We start from the raw sequence: 17,319 nt of genomic DNA, 5'->3' as shown, positions 1-17,319 counted from the left end.
TGCTTGAACAAATACTATAGACTGTTTCTGTACTTTTTCATCAGGAAAGGTGAGAAAGGGTCCGCAGTGGACAGAATAAGCCCCTGGCGCAGTGTGACGCGCACGCACTTGATTTGGAACAGCCACATTCCTGACGGGAGCCGGCTCTGCGTGGGCGACAACAGATCTGGACAGAGCAGCGCAGTTCTAACACGAGTCCTCGAGGACATCATCTACTGCATGACGTAAAGGCTCACGGCTTCCTACACATGACAATATGCTATTAATACATTTTTGGCTCTCCCATGTATCATTAATAAATATTAGAATGTTACTAAATCACGCGAAATATTATGACAGAATGATGCCTAACAAAATTCAGAATGTGCATCAGGAGAAATGTTATATTTTAAACATAAGCAGCTGGCTTGCAGTGTCGGCCGTGGTGACCGTCACGGTGCACTCAGGATGGAATGGCTCATGCATTTCCGAACACGTGCCCACGCTGAGGCCAGGGGAGTACAAATAGAAGGGAGTTGCACAGATCAGTCATGAATGCATCTGGTAAAGGCTGTTCGTGTCACAACAGGGAAGGCAGTGGCCTTTCATTTCCTAGAAAAATGTTCTCAGAGCTAAGAGTTTCAGACCAGCTTCTGCATCTGGTGGTCACTGAAGTCCACCTAGAATCCCATTTGAAAGGTCGAGGTGACCAAAGTCCCACCGCTAGCAGTGGAACGTCACAGCAGAGGGGACAGCGTGATCAGGAGGGCAAAATGGAAGAGCTGACCCAGGGTCAGCTGACCCAGCCTGTGTGTCTGAGGTAAATTAACATCCCTTTCCCTATTATATCCAAAGCCTGCCATTGGTTTTCAGATACATTAACTGGCTGGGGGAAGGGGCTATACACAACAAATATCACTGGTGGGGGGAAAACACCCTTCAAGAAAACTTTCAAACTCAAAATCTAGTTTTAAGAACAGGCACTTTTTTTCTGGGCAGGAAAGTGCAAGAGCATGCAGAGGTTTGGGCAGGTTGAGGCCCATCGTGTCTCTTAAGACTGTGATGAGGAGAGTTCAGTCTATGATCTCATCGCGATCGACATTGTTTCTGAAACCCTCATTCCAGCCTGCATCCATGCTGGGGTTTTTTTTTTTTTACCCGCAGAGGTCAAATCTGTTTCACTTGTGGTTAGGTATCCATTCCAAGGACCTGAAAGCTAAAAAGTCAGAAAATACAGCTCTAAAAAGATGCTCAGAAATGGAACTTATACATTGTGACCTACAAGAGATAGAGCAATGTTACGCAAATGAAACCAAGTGGGTCACATTGTCTACAATACTTTTCATGTTTCTAGTCTTGGCACACCCCTGCTGCTTATTTTAGTGTTTTTCCTTAAGAAGCCCTTCAGGAGTTTACGAGTTTAGAACGGGCTAGGACACTAAACGTGTGGGGTGGTAATCCAGGATTAGGGCCGGATTGGGAAACACTGTGTTGCAACCATTCGCCATGACATCTGATTCTACTTAGGTTCCATTCTGTTTAGAGCAGTTTCTCTTACTTCCAAGAGGATCTAAGATGACCCACATTTTCACTTTCTCCTAGTTTGCAACTCACCTGAGTCAGGCAATAACAATTATAAGAGCTGGGATACCACAAAAATGCAAACCTTTTGTGGGTCTTTGAGGACTGGGATTTGTAGAGTTTGTAAGTGAAATCAGATGGCATCAGATGGCACAGCTGAGACTGAACATGTAGTCACTGAGTCCTAGAGCATTGGCATGAGGGTAAGGTCTCAGTGCATAGTAAACCCCATCACATTCACAATTAAATTTTATTATTTTTTTTTTAAACATTTCTTTGGTCAGTATTACAAGGAATGCTCAATAAAATGTTGTGGGCCAATTCCATGTCAATAGTTAATAAAATCATAAGAATAACCATTCACAACCATAAACATATTTTATTGTCATCAATTTCGCAGAGTTTATTAGAGAACGTTTTGGCAAAACAGAGAGTAGCCATAAAAACAAACAAAAACATCATATTTACCAATATACCTTTGCGCTGTTTATTACCCAAGACCTTGTAATCACCTTTGTGAAGTTACCTGGGATTAAAACAATGCCAGACTGGTGGAAGATGCTCATTTGTCCATCGAGGAGCTCCAGTCTTAGCAAAGATTGCTTCAACTTCTAATGGTAATAGTCACAAGTAAGAGGTCATTCATTTGCCATATCTGCCGAATTATTATGGCCACACATTAGTCTCGTTACTGAGGACACTGAAGTGGACCAAATAAAGTGCATTGTACTGCTTGGTAGAGTAATGCAGTTTTTAACATTAATGGAAAAGTCAAAGACGTTTCAAGAGCTTTGCTATTAAGAGACGACTTGATTTCCCTTCGGCAACACATTCTCTGTTTTTTCCAAATTGCTGAAGAATTGGATATCCGTCCCTAATCCGCCAGGTCTCGTCTGGATGCTTCTCCTATGATCAAAAACCCGTTTTCTCATTATTTCAACATGCACATGCCACAAATAATGGGATGGCATTTATGAAAGTTGGATTTTTCAATTTTGCTTTATTACTAATATACATATTTTCGCTTCTCCATTTGTATACGCTCTGAGATGACTCATGAGATCCTGGACTCCCCGAGGAAGGTCCCGGAGGCTAAGGCCACGCTAGATCACAAGCAGCTCCAGATCAGCCGGCCCCGAGGTAGACCGAGCAGCTCAGAGAGAAGTCTGAAGCTCTGCGCTCTTAGCCAGGAAAAGGAACCCAAGATGATGGAATTAAGATTCGGCTGTAAAAAAGTGAACAGGTTTTGGGAAGGGAATATTCCCAGGAGTCTGTTCAAATCCTTGGCATAAGAATGCTTAGTGTCTTAAGGCCTCAGACATAATCCATCAGCAAGCTGGAAAACAGTCTCCCGTTTTAGGGAAGGCAGAGCATGTTTCGCATCCAAATCCTCGTCTTCCTCCGGCAAATCAGACGGACACGCAGAGAACTGGCAAGGCGGAAATTACTGCTGCGTCAATCTATCGATAGCACACAGAGAGCGCTAACTATTCAATTTCTCTAAAACTGGTGGGTTGGAAAGTAAAGGTCTTAAGGGCACGGTCATCAACTGGAGCGCCTTCATCCAGGATGCACAGAGAGGTCACTGTTCTGACAAGCTCTCCATCCCACCACGTAACCGCTCTGCTGGTCCATGTTTAGAGTCCGTATATTCCATACATCACACCTACGGCTGACAGAATCGTGTAAAGCCGTCACTGGATTGATTTCATCTTTGCAAATATAGTGACACGCCGAGACCCTACACCTTATTACCCCTCTTCTTTCTGGATTTTGTTAGAGAAACGCAAGTGTTGCTAATACTGAATTATGTCCTGTAGGGGCAGTAAAAATCCAGTAATAGGATTTTATCAGAGACTTTGAGGACACAGTGGTAAGAATGAAATTATCCGTCTTTAACTGCCTCCTTGTTCACATCATCACTGAGTGGTAATACTACAAGCATCTTCGTGTTCGATTACCGAAATGGCATTAAAAATGAGCATTAAAAGTGACTTCACGGGACTATAACGTGACATGACACTGTCCTCTGCTCCCTGATGAATTTGAAGAGTAAGTGTATGTGTAATACAGTCAGCCTCCGTAACCTTGCCCGGGGCCTAGTGCCGGAGTACAAGCATGGAGCAGCTACAGGGGCATGTCAAAAATGATCATTGTGTGCGTTTCGAAAGTAACCATTTTATATGGAATTCTCACCAACAGTCGAAGAAACCAGTGAAATCAAGCTTTCTTTTAGCACCTAACATTTTTTAAAACAAAGGTTTTAAATAATACAACTTAATACGAGTGAAACAGACGCCCTTCAGGGATTTAACTTTTTTTTGTTACATATTTGCTCCTAGAATTGAAATGTATTAATGTATTAATGCATCAAAAGCACAGTCGCAAAATACAAACAAAATACAAATATCATAAGAAGCAGCCATGAGAAAGGGATTCAATGGACATTCTCTGCAGTGTCCATTGTTCTAGACTGTAGTGTTGTAGTATAGACTCTCTTGTATAAAGTCTGACGTTAGAAGGTGCTCGGAACAAGTGCTGTTGAATTAAAGCAGGTAGCCACTGCAAAATGGAAGGAGATCAACTCAGTGTCCTTCAGAGAGAACCTACCAGTGTGACTGACAAAATGGTCCGTGTGTGAAGGTGTTTTTTGCATTTCATTCCAGCCGGGCGCCGCGGGCGCCGGTGGCACTGACGTGACACACCTCCACGCTGGACCCCAACTTGTGCAGCTCATCCAGCCAGAGCTGCTGTTTCTGGGACAGGCGGTCATTAGGGCCCTTCACCTCCACCAGCTACAAGAACAGATCTCAGATCAGCAGTACGTTTAGGTTACCGTGTGCTTCCTTAACCCCTTTTATTTGCACCACAACACGTTGGTTTTAACAGTGTGGTAAAAACGCATCTCCGGGCTATCTCTCCACGGCTCACCTTATAGCTGCTGTTGGAGGTGTTCCACACCACCAGGTCAGGAAGCCCTCCTCTGCTGTGTCTGTAGTCCTTTGCCATTCTAAGAAACACACCACTCAAAAAGTGCCCTCCCAGACAGGCCACCAAGCTCTGCAATGGCAAACAGAACACCAAACCATTAACCTCCATGTCATTTCCATCCTGCTCAATGTGGCATATCAGTATACTGCTGTCATCTCTGTTCACCTGGAGAAGAGTTACAGATTTGAAGTCTAGCCATGTAGAGTCACAAGGTGGATCGGCATATAGACTCCACTGAGCCAAGAGGCAGGAGATGGGAGCAGGTATTCTCTCCCTGGGAAAGTGTCATGAAATATGCATTTTGCTGTGGAGCCCCCCCCCCCCCAAGTAACCTGAGCTTCCTGCAGAGAAGAGAATCTCTCCCAGTTGACCAGTGCGCAAGGTCTACCCTGCTGGGAGTGCCACACGTCAGCCAGCAGCGTTCGCAGGGTCTCGGTGGAGGCCTGCCGCAACAGCTCCACCCAAGTCTCGATGGCCTCCCGCCGGTTCTCGTAGAAAGAGTCCGTGTGCAAGTCCAGAGGACACGTCTACGAAAAGGTGCAAAACGGCTGTCACCGATCCGTGCAACAGTAAACAGCCTTTTCGCGGCGTGTGTGGGACCGAACATATGGGCCACACCACATCTGTTTAATTTTTGAACCTGATAGGGGGTTCGGAAGACATCGGGGACCCCCTCCGTGAAGATGATGTCCCACATCAGGAGGCCGAACAGCGTGGAGAACGTTGAACCTTCACCATGAATGCCTGCAGCAGATGGAGGCGTCAGCAGCACATTCCGACATGCTCGTCTCTAACAAGGAAAAACAGAAGCAGGGTGGCAAAAAAAAAAAAATCCGCTCCTGTGAAATGATCTAATTATCCGAGGAAGAAACAGATGCTTAAAAACCTTGATCGAAGCCGAGCTCTCTGTAGTGTGCCAAAGCGAGCTCTTCTACGGAGCACATGACCACCGTGTCACGTCCTTCTCCGGAGCCCTCGTCTGCGGCGGCAGGTCTCAGGAACACGGACTTGCCCGTTCCGCCCTCGTGGGGAAACAGCTGTCCTCGAATCGTCACCTGTGAGGAGAAACAAAAAACGCTTTTTTCTCACGAGGAGCATTCTTTTGAAGCTAAATGACACACTGGCTTGCTGCTGTCGGCTATTCAGTATCTAGTGGTCTAGGAGCTAGTATGTATCTAGTAATTATACTGCTATAAAGATTAATGATAATGCATTCATTTATATTATGCATTTCTATATTATAATATACATGGAGCTGTATTATAATATTCAACACACACTTAAGACCAGCCAATCCGTACTCAGGATTCAGAATGGAATGAGACAGTGGACCTATAGAATGTCAACAAACTTCCGTTAGAACTGTTAGCTTGTGTGGTGTGCTGCTAACATGAGGGACATCTTGCACGTGGACGGCGGGGAGGTTTCGGAGCTGCAGCCGATACTTCTTAAAGCTTGCCAACTCGCTCATCCGGACAGCTCTCTGGTGCAGTGACAAGCGGTGACCTGTCCGAACCAGCGGGTCCATCAGCCCGTCCCGGATGGCAGAGATGGCCTTCAACAGAGAAACCAGCGTCACGCTTGTGTGTGAGCACAGTGGTTACACTGGGTACTGTAGTAAAGACGCACTTGCCCGGTCACAGATTTAAAATGAGTGACACTCCATGCAGTCTCTTAATTCAATGAATTAAGAATCGAAGTATCTGGTTTAAATGTGTGCACATCAATTACAACCACCAGGCCGGCATATCAGTCGGAATGAGCAAACCAAAGTCAGAAGGTGCTTCACACAGGACTAACCCAACGTAAGGTTCTTAACTAGTAATAATCTAAAATGATTATCTGTAAAGACAAATTTACAACTGATAATTATTCCTCCTAAAAATGTTAGCAGCAGCTCAGGATAAAAGGCTTCATTGTTGTTACTTAGCAACCAGTTGTCAGCAGCATGATTATGGGTATGATTAAACAATATCATTCCCGTATTGTTCTGCTGGAACAGTTATTACACAGCAGTTAGTTCCAACCACACAATATGCGGTTAAAAAGTGTTCGATGCATGATAAAAAGGCACTTTATCCTTGAGGTTGTCAGATATAACTAATCAGGTATGACTTACTGTTGTATAACAGCTGTTTCAGGATGACTTATGCAACAGTAAGTCTTTCATGGTGTTGGTAAAGATATGTGGATTAAATGTGAGATGACAGGGGCCCGTTATAAAAACCAACCAGTCTTTAAATCTTTATGTACTAACAATAAACTGCTTGGGATCATGCTTAGCTAAGGGAAACAAAACACAACGATCCTACAGCTATGTAATCACCACACAGAGCTGTAAATCCTGAAGGAGGACACACACACGAAGACTCTTAGAATACGAAGGATCAGATGATTGAGTACGTGAACCCAGCAAATAAAGGAATGTTTATGGAAGGGAAAAGTCACTTCGCACACAAGGGCTGGATGATATTCCACCTCCTGCAGTACCTGCTCAGGCCTTTTGAGATGCTGATGGAGGTCGAGAGCCAGCCTGTCCCACCAGCGCCCTCTGCTGTCTGGACAGAACACTGACTGAGACAAAAGAGACCGGAGCTCCTCCACTGCGTCCTGCATTAGCAACGAGACAAGAGCATACATACATGACGATTAAGAGGATTTAAGGTGCCCGAGCACTGAAAACAGGCAAATCACAAATAAACGGCCCTGTGTATGCACCCTTGGTATGTCAAACTATACTGTAGTTATAAAGCCATGCCACCTCATCCTTTATCCCTGTGACATTAGTCATCTTGACAAATCACATAATCTCATTAATGATATTCACACCCACGGAGCACTCTTCCTGAAATTACAATTGTTTATCATTAAGAAAAACAATGGTTCCAAATGTGTCCAGGGTATACAACCATGGCTCTGTGGCCAAAAAGTGTGTGTGCGCGGCAGTATTTTTAATGATGGATAAAGGACTCTTAACTAAAGATCTGTTCTATTACATCTGTTTATTTTCCTTCACTTTACCTGAGAATGTGCAGTTATACACACACACACACACACACACACACACACACACACACACACACACACACACACACACACACACACACACACACACACACACACACACACACACACACACACACACACCTCATAGCGACGCAGCCTCTGTAGTATCTCGACTCCGCGAGACAGTATGCGTGTGTACGTCCAGCCCACAGTGAAACAGCGCAGGAACACCGGTAGCTCCTCCTGACAGCTAACACACAAACACACAACTCATGAACCTCATCCAACAAGCCTGCGCAAAATCTTCACGTCAGGAAAACCTGCCGTTCTGACCTTGAGCCGTAAGTTAGCTTAAGGTCTTGCCAAGTGGCCTTTGCGGAGGTATAGAGGCCCAAGGCGTCCTCCCAGTGACCAGCCTGCATTGCCGTAACCACCTCCTGAAGCCTTCTCACGGCAGTCTCATATCTGCCGAGAAGAGAAGATGAACCATGTGTCACCTTACCACCTAATGTCACCAGCTCACCCCCGTATGAAAACTGGAACCTCTATCAGGAACCTCTATCCAGGATGCTAATTAAAACGTTAATTCTTCGTGGAGAAACGCCACATTACCTGATTAGGTTGTCCCTGTCCTGGAAGATTTTGGCGCAGCGTTGCACGGTGTAAGCTGGGAAGGCCAGGCGCCCGGAGCTGACCAGCAGGATGGTGTAAAGCTGACCCTGACCTGCTGCCATCTCTTCCTCCTCCAGAGTGTCCGTGAGGGAGAAGAGGAGAAGGACCCGAGAGAAGACGGCGCGGGGCCCACGGCGCAGGCGCACACAGGAGCCTGCTAGCTGTTTAGCCCTGCGGGACATGTACAACCACTGTGTGATCCAAGAGGGTCTTGTCCTCTGCAAGAGCACTATTAAGTGCTCAGCATAAGCAGGAAATCTTATCTGAAGCAATAGCGTCCAAGTCCACCGCACAGACCACACCTCTTGAGAATGGCTGCGGCCGTGTTGCTCTGGCCAGGCGCGAGAGCAAAGAGCGAGCGCTGTCTGGCCAGGCGGAGAAGGCCTTCCACCAGCCGCTGTTTCTGGGCGCTGCTCCCCGGACCTCCAAGGTGAAAAGTCTTGGCTAGGTTTCTCAGCTCGGGAGCCGGCAGGAGCTCCAGGGCATCCTGGATGTCCTCGAGATCCGATTCTGCAGCGGAAGCGGATATGTGAAGAGTGCCGATAAAGCATGCTGTTCATTCCCATGAGGAGTTCTTCACTAACCCCAAACCCCAAAGCTCTTTAAAGCCAGTGAAACCCCACACGTGCGCACCAACCTGACTGTAGGAAGCCACTGCACACGAGCTCTTGTGCGACAGGTTTGAGGTCTGAGCTGATCTCGGCATAATCGAGCTTGCTCAACTGCAGCCATCTCAGTTTCCTTTGGAACAGGCGCACATACAGCATCTGCCCAGGCACTGAGGAGCAGGGAGAATGAGATGAATATTAACCAGTACTTTTGGGTACCTTTTGGGTACCTATACAAACAGAACTGCACGACCTATAAAACTTAATATAGTTTAGTGCCCACTGCAAACATACAGAAATACTTCTTCTTAAACACTTGCTCATTCAAAAGCAGTTTTACCAGCTCTGTGGTTTATAATCTCTACCTGAGAGCTGCTTGAAGCGGTGGATGGATGAGAGGTCTTCTTCGTTAAAGAGCATCCTATCATCCTCATTCTCCAGTACTGCTCCCAGAACAGTCAGGAAGTTCTTAAGATAATACGGCTGCTTGAGTGAAAACTGTTCCACAGGGCTATTGTTAGCTTTGTGTGGGGGAGCTTGACTCCTGCCTGGTGCCACGATCTGGTTCTTTGCTCCACTGCCGTGTTCAGATTCGCTGCCTTCGACCTTCACTGACTGAGTTGTGCTGCCAGCACTCTGAGAAACACTGACAGGTGACGTCTGACTTCGGCTAAATATAGGAAATGGATTGTTTTCGCCACTTGCTGCGTTTCTGCTCTTCTTTCCCAGGACTGGGGTGGCACATGCATCTGGAGATTCTTCCTTCTTCCTCTTGACGAGTCGGAATGAAGCAGCTGATTTCACTGGCTGAACAGCCTCAGATTCCAGCGATTCTACTGCAGGTATAACCGTGGCACATTTCACAGGCTTTTCCACCTGAGGTAGATTTACAGAAGCTTCAGCTGAACTCATGACCAAGGGCTCGGCCTGAACGCTCATGTTCTCATTCCAGTTTTCTTTCTGTGAACTACTCGGCTCACTATCATCTGACGCTTCGATACTGTCAACGTTTGCAGTCTCTGAAAACCTCAGCACTCTTTTGGAGAGTTTTGAAGACAGACTCCCGAGACTGACCGTCTTTACCATTTTAGCTTGCTCATTTGTCTTAGGTGACCCTTGCTTCTCGAGGCAGTTCTTTTTAAAATACGGACTTGTTTTTGAATCTTGATTCACTCCATCTACATTGCTGTCCTTCTCCTCATCTAGAACTCTAGGGCTGGTCTTTGGAAGCGGAGCACACGCTTTCTCCTGTTGGTTGTGGTCGTCTGCTGAAGCTTCAGAGTCATTTTCCCCAGCAAAATCCTGACAGCGAGAGTCGATGTGTTCATTGATCTTGAAACGTGGAACGAGCTTAGCACACAATGGGCAGGCCAGTTTGGCTGGTGGCGTATTCTTGAAAAACGAAGTAATAGAAACGCCTATTTGTTTTTTATTCTTCTCTTTCGAACTGCCTCTCTGGCCATCCTTTTTTGCCAGCGAAAGTCTCCTGAGGGGCCAGGCTTTGGATCGGTTTCTTCCAGCCCCGGAATCCATGGCTAGCAGTTCAGAGAACGCAGCTCTATAGGTTGGCTTCTAAATCTAAGAAAGCAGACATATCAACAATCACTGTAGCAGCAATTTGCAACTTTTCTTTGTTCATATCATTTATATTTCAACTTTAATCAATTTGTTCTATTTTATTTATTTATTTTTTTACAAATGGTATAGCATACAATAAATGTGCCATATATTCTTATGCTAAATTTATGGTGAGGGTCAAGAGGTTACATATCCTAGCATTTAATAGTTGTTGTGCACAAGGACAGTTCTAATAAATGAAACTATCTTAACCTAATTCATTTTTAAAAACTTCCGTTATGATATTTGATCAGCCAAAATTCCCAGCATGGAGGGACTCATACATTACCTGACCTCTCCTGAGTTCAGGATGTGCTTGTAAACTTTAGTCATCTGAAACTGGAGAAGAATCCTGCAGTGTACCTAATAAATACAAAATAATAACAAAAATCATTTTAGTTAGTTCTTTTATCACAATCAAACTAAACGTATAAAGCAACGCCAGAGTGAATATCAGGAATTTGCCCCCTCCCAATCCATTTCAAATGACCAACAGCTTTGGAATCCTGGCACGCTGGGAGCACCATTTACAAACACATCCCAATGTTTTCATTAATAATCTGAGCTGCAGCATGTTCTAGAGTAAATGCAACTTTGTGCGCAGTCAGTAGTAAGAAGATAAAAATCATAGTTTGAAAGCATACTGGGATTATAGGAGAGTCTGTAAATACCTGGTTTATTATGTTATGTATTCTTGCATAAAGCATTACAGTTAAGTACTGTTTCAGAGTCAGTGAGGAGTGTTACTGACATTAGTTATGCCAGAGCTACAGGCTCAGATAATTCAGCCACTAAACCTTAACCTAAGAGGTCTTTGCTGTTATTATATTTAACAAAGCCAAAGCTATTTGCTGATTGCACAGAAACGTACACATAGAAGTTGTATATTCTTATTTGGCTGAACCAGAGCAGAAAAAACAATGTGTGTATGGGAGTATGTTCCTGGCACTGGGAATGCCAGCTGCTAAGTTCATCACTGGTATAGTTGTACAGCCAGAATGAATTGTGGGTTTTGGTGTTCTCTTTCAGTCGTAACATATTAATTAAATGAGGAACATGAGTCACTAACTGTTTTATCAAACAGGTCAGTAAGTACAAACATCTGCTGACACTGTCTGAGGCCAAGTAGCAGAAAACATTCTACAAGAATGAAATGAGGGTTTAGGGTCTAGGGATGTTGGCACCTTTTTTTAGTTTTAACTGAGTAATTGAGAACTTCAAAATAGAGGAAGATATGTTGCTCATTAAAAAAAGCAATGCCCCTACTGGACCCACTGAAATCAACGCTCCACTTTTGCGCACACCAATATCTTTCCCACAAGTCTCGTGAAGCAAACTGTGGCACGGAAAACAAGTGATTCTGTCCTCCATGCATTATTGGTCTTTGCCATTCACCATGCATCCTTCTGCACACAGAACAAAACTCTTCATTTTTTTTGTGGTTTCATCTGTTGCTCCTTCTGCTTTGTGCCCTTTGCTTTGGGTTTGGCCTTTTGAGCCACATCAGTCTCACTGGCCCTGAATTGGGAGGCTTCCACCTCTCAGCGAAGCTGTTTTCTGTTTCTGATGCAGGGAACCTCAACAGTTCTGCCAGGTAGAATGAGTGGTGATCTGAATTGTCTGAGGTAATGTGATGAGTGCTTGACAGAGAATGCTAAGGAGAACTTGGAAAAGAAAAGTGGTGAACAGGGCACGAAATATGTTTTGCCTGTAAGATGGGGACAAGGGAATCCATTTACTGTTTCTGCACCATCTCCATGGTGAAGCAGGAATTAACTGAATATATGCCGGTGTTGAAGAAGCATGCTTGAGCATTTTAGGAGGTGGCCGATTTCAATTAAACATCCGTAAACAAAGGAAAAAATCATTTTTCTTCTGGAATTCCTCCCCTCTGGATTCATTACTGAAGTTCCTGCCTTCTAGAATCCAGTCACATTTCAGGCATTTAAGCAAGCTCCTATGTGCTGGCTGTAGCTCATACCTAGTGTGTGCAGGAAAGCCCACAACATGCAAACTGTTGCTCCTCATGTTGCTGAGGAAGTCAGTGTTTAAAATGCAGCTTCTGCAACCATCTAAGAGCAGTATGTGTGGACGATGGCCATCTTTAGGAAGCATTGACACAAGCCGTCTCCCCCGGTCCAGGTAGATTAATTTGTGCATCCCCTGACACTCGTTATCATTGTATTGTTGGAAGCCAAAGGCATCATGTTTCGTTTTAAAAACTATTTGCAATGGGCCATAACCACCAACCGCATTCAGACTGGCAAGGACAGTCTCTGAGGCAGCAAAATTAGCTTGAAACACAGTTTCCTCACTGGTGCATATGTGTGATGGGACGTTCTGAATGCCCAAGTCACTCAGAATTGCCTCTCAGTTCTCAAATCACTGTCTCACCACTTCAGGTATCAAGCAGGCTGCCCTGGCAGCAGAAAACACTTTATCTTGCTAAAACCGAGGCCTGGATTTCTCTTTAGGAATCCCTCAAACTAGTAGTGGTCTGCCCTTTTCCTAGTTTCAGAAAACAAACTGATTTTTGCTTCAGCAAACTGGAAAGCAAGATTTTGAACCTCTGGTCTGGGAATCCCTCTCCCTGCACGTATCCTAATAAGCTTGTCTAAGATGGCCTTGCTTTCTTGAATAATAACCGAGGTTCCCTCAGTGGCACGTTCACAGCCCTTTACCATTCCTTTAGTTCAACACTGCAGTGCTGACTTGAGTACATTAAATGCACATGCCGTTTAAACTTGCTCCCTGTATTGATGGATTGTTCCTGACTCAACAGACTGAGCTTTCTGGTTGCTTCTTGCTCTGGGACACATGCTGTTGGTGGACAGGAAGGTCTGTTCTCTCTCTCACCATATTCCATCACTGACCGCTGAACCCTAGATACGGAGCAGATATACTGAACAAAATGATGACAGGTGATGATATGCAAACACGCCACAGACCATATAAAAAAACTAAATAAATAAATAGAAATTGTTAAGCGACCTTGAGTTTGAGAAAGACACTATATAAATGCCACTAATAATAATAATAATAATAATAATAATAATAATAATAAATGAAAGCACATCAGGATTATCTATGCACATTAGCGTTAGCTGAATAGACAGCTAACCCAGTTATATGCAAATTCAGCACAATCTTAGCTACGATACAGATTTTTTTCAATAAGTGTGAAGGTCTTCCACAAAATATTTTATTAATCACACATAGGCAAGAAACACATCAACATTAGTCTCTAGCCTGTTCCACTTCATGAACACATTAGATTACGCGTAGCCAAGTGTTTTATAAACAATAAAACACGCAAACTGAGGCATCCACTGCATTTAGACGTAGGTCAGCTACCCAGCTAAAGGTCCGCCTCTGGCCTCTGTTATCATGAAAGGTTATTTGCCAACCATTTCCTTCAAATATATAACTAGCTCCAGAAATATGTTTCTGTTTTAATACAGACATAACGTTAGATGACTAGCTGTGAGATAAAGTATGAATTCATGTAGACACTGACCGTGACAGCTTCTCCAAAACCTAGCTAGCGTTATATTACCGCGATGTTGGTGGCATATTTGGCTCATTACAACAGTCTTGCGCTTTTCTTATTATGTACCTAGATCGCCATTTGGCTAAGAAACGTTAAAGGTCATTCCGTTAACGTTATATAGATATATAGCTCACTAGCTTGGCTAACCTTATCTGCAAAAGCACGTTTCTGTACATAGAGACCATAGCTACAGACGTGAAGCCAGTGGTTAGCGTCATAGCGGTATGCTTTTATCCCTTCAAAATAAGAGTCCGTACCCGGTCAATCCCATCAGGCCGAGTTCCTGCGTATAAAAATAATGAGCGATAATTCAAAACGACCATAAAATGCGTCCTTTACATGTTAAATAAATAGGGTTATAAATTTTGCTCTCTCTGGAAAATATCTGGGATATTTTCACTGTGACTGCAAACATCTCATCACTGTGTAATTAAATAAAAATGCTTTTTTGAACCAGTACAACTATGCAATTGGGTTTGGTTAAAGGTTTATTTAAAATGAAGTCAAACTTAACACTTCAGTTAACAGTCCTCCTCGCTCAAAATGAAAAAAGCTAAACAATGTAACACGAAAAAAGGTTCCCTAATTCCTAAGAGAACTGAGGGAAAAGAAAGGCAATAAAATAATTAAAAAAAAGAAATCAAACATTTCTTCATAGCATAACCTGAAAATGAAAAGGAAATCAGGTATCAATAACTTAAAGACAATTAAGAAAATAAACCATTTATTTAAAAAAAAAATGAAATGTGAGAAAATCCACTGCCTGGTGTGTGTGTGTTGCCTTAACGCCAGCATTAAGTAAAAGGGTGATGCAGAATCTCAGAATCTTAAGGGGACCAACAATGGTATTTTTTGACACGCAGCACAAGACACACCTGAAAACACACCTGAAAGGGGTAAGAGGGACCTGTGAGAGGGTTTCCTATTTTCTGTTGAGTAGTACAAGAAAGCACAATAAAGAACAACAGTAACACCACCTGTAATAATCTTGCTGTCTTTAAACTGTATGAAAAAAATATTGGGCCTCCAAAGCGACTTTTTGCTTATCGTCTCTGATCATTTGGTGTTTAAAATGTCTATTTTAGCAATAAGTACCTTACACACGACATTCCAGTCAACGAGCAGCTTAGGTAATGTAGAAACATTGTTGACCTAATACATTATTCTTTTTTTGCAAACATATATCAGTTATGAAATTGTTTTTGGTTGTAGCTAGAGGTAGGCTATACTTAATGAATAGGCTACATTTCAAACCATTTAATTTAATTTAAGACGCAAGTTGGGTACTATATATATTGAGAATGTTACCATCCATGTGCATGCAATGAGGTAATGCAGTTTCACTGAAAATATTGGTGGTAAATAAGTTCATGAAAACTTTCTGAGGAAGCCAAAACAGATGTTTGTAATTCACCACTTCTACTGCGTATGCGTGAGATTATGTGTGTAATATATATGCACGTATAGTCAAAGTTGCAGTGAAGTACACAAGGTTTCCAGGGAAATGGGACGTTTCAGACAGAGGTCCATCAGATATATAAGCAAAGTGCTTCTGAGGTTCTAGGTGGAACCAGTTTATATTATAAAAAAGCAGATGTATAAATCAATTTGACTACCTCTATATCCATATGCGTGTTTGTGTACACACACACCCACACAAACTCAAAACACATTTCATTTCCATCCTTTTCTAGCAGTGCTATCTATGTACCTTCACTGCTCTCTCACTGGCTTCTCGACCTTCTACTTACAGTGCTTTCTTTTCAAACCTGCCAGAGCCCACTTCTTTGGTTTTCTTTTGTAAAAGCATTACAGGGTAACAGGGACAAAATCATTGTATAATTGTGAACAGATTACCTCTCACACACATTATTAACTTATTCTTAACTCATTAACAGTTGAGTTCTTAAAGGTACACTAAGAATTATTTTTAGGGATCACTAATATGATACATGGCTTCATATGGACACATGAAGATGGGCTAGGAACTAGAAGTGTTGCTTTAACCACTTAAAAAAATGTAAAACAAACAAAACCCCCAAAAGGAGGGCATCGACATTGTACCTCTCCATCAGCCTAGAACATTACATACCTTTTTAAATGAAACTGCAAATAATACCATAACCAATCAATTCTGATGTTTTGGTAAAAGAATTCTACTTAGTGTGTTTTAAAGCTACACTGATTTCGGGAAACTCTGCCAAGGCCACACTGTTAAAACCATGCTGGTGAGCAGGTTGACTTATACCTACAAATTACTCCGCAACAAAAGCTGTTTAGCCCACAGCAGTTCCTGGAAACTGCTACTGCAAACCCTTTTGAAGTGAGCATCATCAAACACTGTTTTGATGAATGATGGTAAGCTCATCTTCAGACACCAGGAAGACGCGATGCTTCCCTTTGGACCCCTTTTTCTCTGCATTCCTCACCTTCGCCTACTGTCTTTTGACATTGTAATGACAACACAAGGTCTATAAAATTCGTCCTATGTTTCCTTGAATGAACCATTCGCTCAATTTTTCCAACATTGGTGTTATAGAGCTAGTGCACCTGGAAAAAAAAAATAACTGGGAGAAGAACCATTGTGGAAGACAAAAGACAAGGATAAGCGAGAAAAGAAAAATCACCTAGACGTGACATTCAGCTGGCATGCAATTTCTCTCAATTTCATTTAAGAACAAGGTAATGCTGACTGTTTCATCTCGAGGGGGATCTGCTCTGCGGAGATCAAATGTGCAGCACCGCAAGGTGGCAAAGCTGGCCTATATTTTCAGTTAAGGCAGAGAAACAAGACCCAGAACCGGTACGGACATTAAAAAAATAAAATTAAATTTAAAAAAAAAAAAAGCAAGGTGACAAAAAATTTCAACAATGAAGGGAGACAAGCAGAAGGAGGGGAACACTGATTAGTAAAAAAAAAAAAAAAAAAAAAAAAAAAAAAAAGGGGGAAAAAAGCGAAGAACTCTTTGCCTGGATTTGTCTGGAAGCTGCTGCGAACATGGCTGGCCTTGAAATGGGCTCGCTCCGGCTCACTCTCTACGTCACACAGAGAGGAGGACGCTGAGAGCAGGCAAAGAGACGAGGGGAGGGGAGCGCACCTCCCTCGTCAACACCATCTGCAGCTTCTTTTTCGGTATTTTCTCCTTTTTTCTACTCTACAGCACAGACGTCACTAGCAACATTTACTGGGTTCCCCTACAAAAGCACGAGGACGTAAGTTTATATGTAGAAAACAAAAATACAAAAAAAGTAAACATTTTGACTTTCACACAAAACAATATGAACAAAATAATAAGAATGCCATTTCATTACAAT

The 17,319-nt window shown here is 43.2% G+C and overlaps 2 protein-coding genes across 7 annotated transcripts in view; both read right to left on the bottom strand.

Annotated features, from left to right (window-relative positions):
- Nucleotides 1-1,919: 1,919 nt before the first annotated feature.
- On the bottom strand, nucleotides 1,920-14,216 carry fan1 (FANCD2 and FANCI associated nuclease 1). Of its 5 annotated transcripts, XM_027003998.2 has the most exons (16): nucleotides 13,972-14,213; nucleotides 10,744-10,817; nucleotides 9,203-10,415; nucleotides 8,867-9,007; nucleotides 8,532-8,739; nucleotides 8,170-8,400; nucleotides 7,891-8,022; nucleotides 7,699-7,807; nucleotides 7,042-7,161; nucleotides 5,942-6,106; nucleotides 5,438-5,606; nucleotides 5,192-5,295; nucleotides 4,884-5,078; nucleotides 4,492-4,620; nucleotides 4,171-4,355; nucleotides 1,920-2,466 (listed from the first exon to the last, which is right to left on the bottom strand). In XM_027003998.2, exons 3-15 carry the CDS (start codon nucleotides 10,368-10,370, stop codon nucleotides 4,218-4,220), a joined length of 3,009 nt encoding a protein of 1,002 aa, XP_026859799.2. In that variant the 5' UTR covers nucleotides 10,371-10,415; nucleotides 10,744-10,817; nucleotides 13,972-14,213; the 3' UTR covers nucleotides 1,920-2,466; nucleotides 4,171-4,217. The 5 variants fall into 5 exon arrangements, with proteins under 5 accessions (XP_026859799.2, XP_035381490.1, XP_026859798.2 ...); XM_035525597.1 differs by having other exon boundaries at nucleotides 1,920-4,355; nucleotides 14,152-14,216; XM_027003997.2 differs by having other exon boundaries at nucleotides 1,920-4,355.
- Nucleotides 14,217-14,479: 263 nt separating this feature from the next.
- cbfb (core-binding factor subunit beta) overlaps nucleotides 14,480-17,319 on the bottom strand; it is a 40,278-nt gene continuing 37,438 nt past the window's right edge. For both annotated transcript variants that reach the window (XM_027004006.2, XM_027004007.2), the window contains exon 6: nucleotides 14,480-17,319. This exon is cut by the window's right edge. The gene's annotated coding sequence lies outside the window, so the exon portion shown is untranslated.

Source organism: Electrophorus electricus, chromosome 4 (genome assembly GCF_013358815.1).
Source record: "Electrophorus electricus isolate fEleEle1 chromosome 4, fEleEle1.pri, whole genome shotgun sequence".
In the NCBI taxonomy this organism is placed as follows: Eukaryota; Metazoa; Chordata; class Actinopteri; order Gymnotiformes; family Gymnotidae; genus Electrophorus; species Electrophorus electricus.
The sequence above is the reverse complement of the archived record's forward strand: the minus strand, read 5'-3'. Positions and strand labels throughout refer to the sequence as shown.

Excerpts from the sequence above, each read along its gene's own strand:
- fan1 (XM_035525597.1), bottom strand. The coding sequence starts at position 10,370 with ATGGATTCCGGGGCTGGAAGAAACCGATCCAAAGCCTGGCCCCTCAGG. Across the intron at positions 7,808-7,890 it reads AAGCTAACTTACGGCTCAAG|CTGTCAGGAGGAGCTACCGG; the intron begins GTCAGAACGGCA and ends TTTGTGTGTTAG. Across the intron at positions 4,356-4,491 it reads CCTCCAACAGCAGCTATAAG|CTGGTGGAGGTGAAGGGCCC; the intron begins GTGAGCCGTGGA and ends CTGTTCTTGTAG.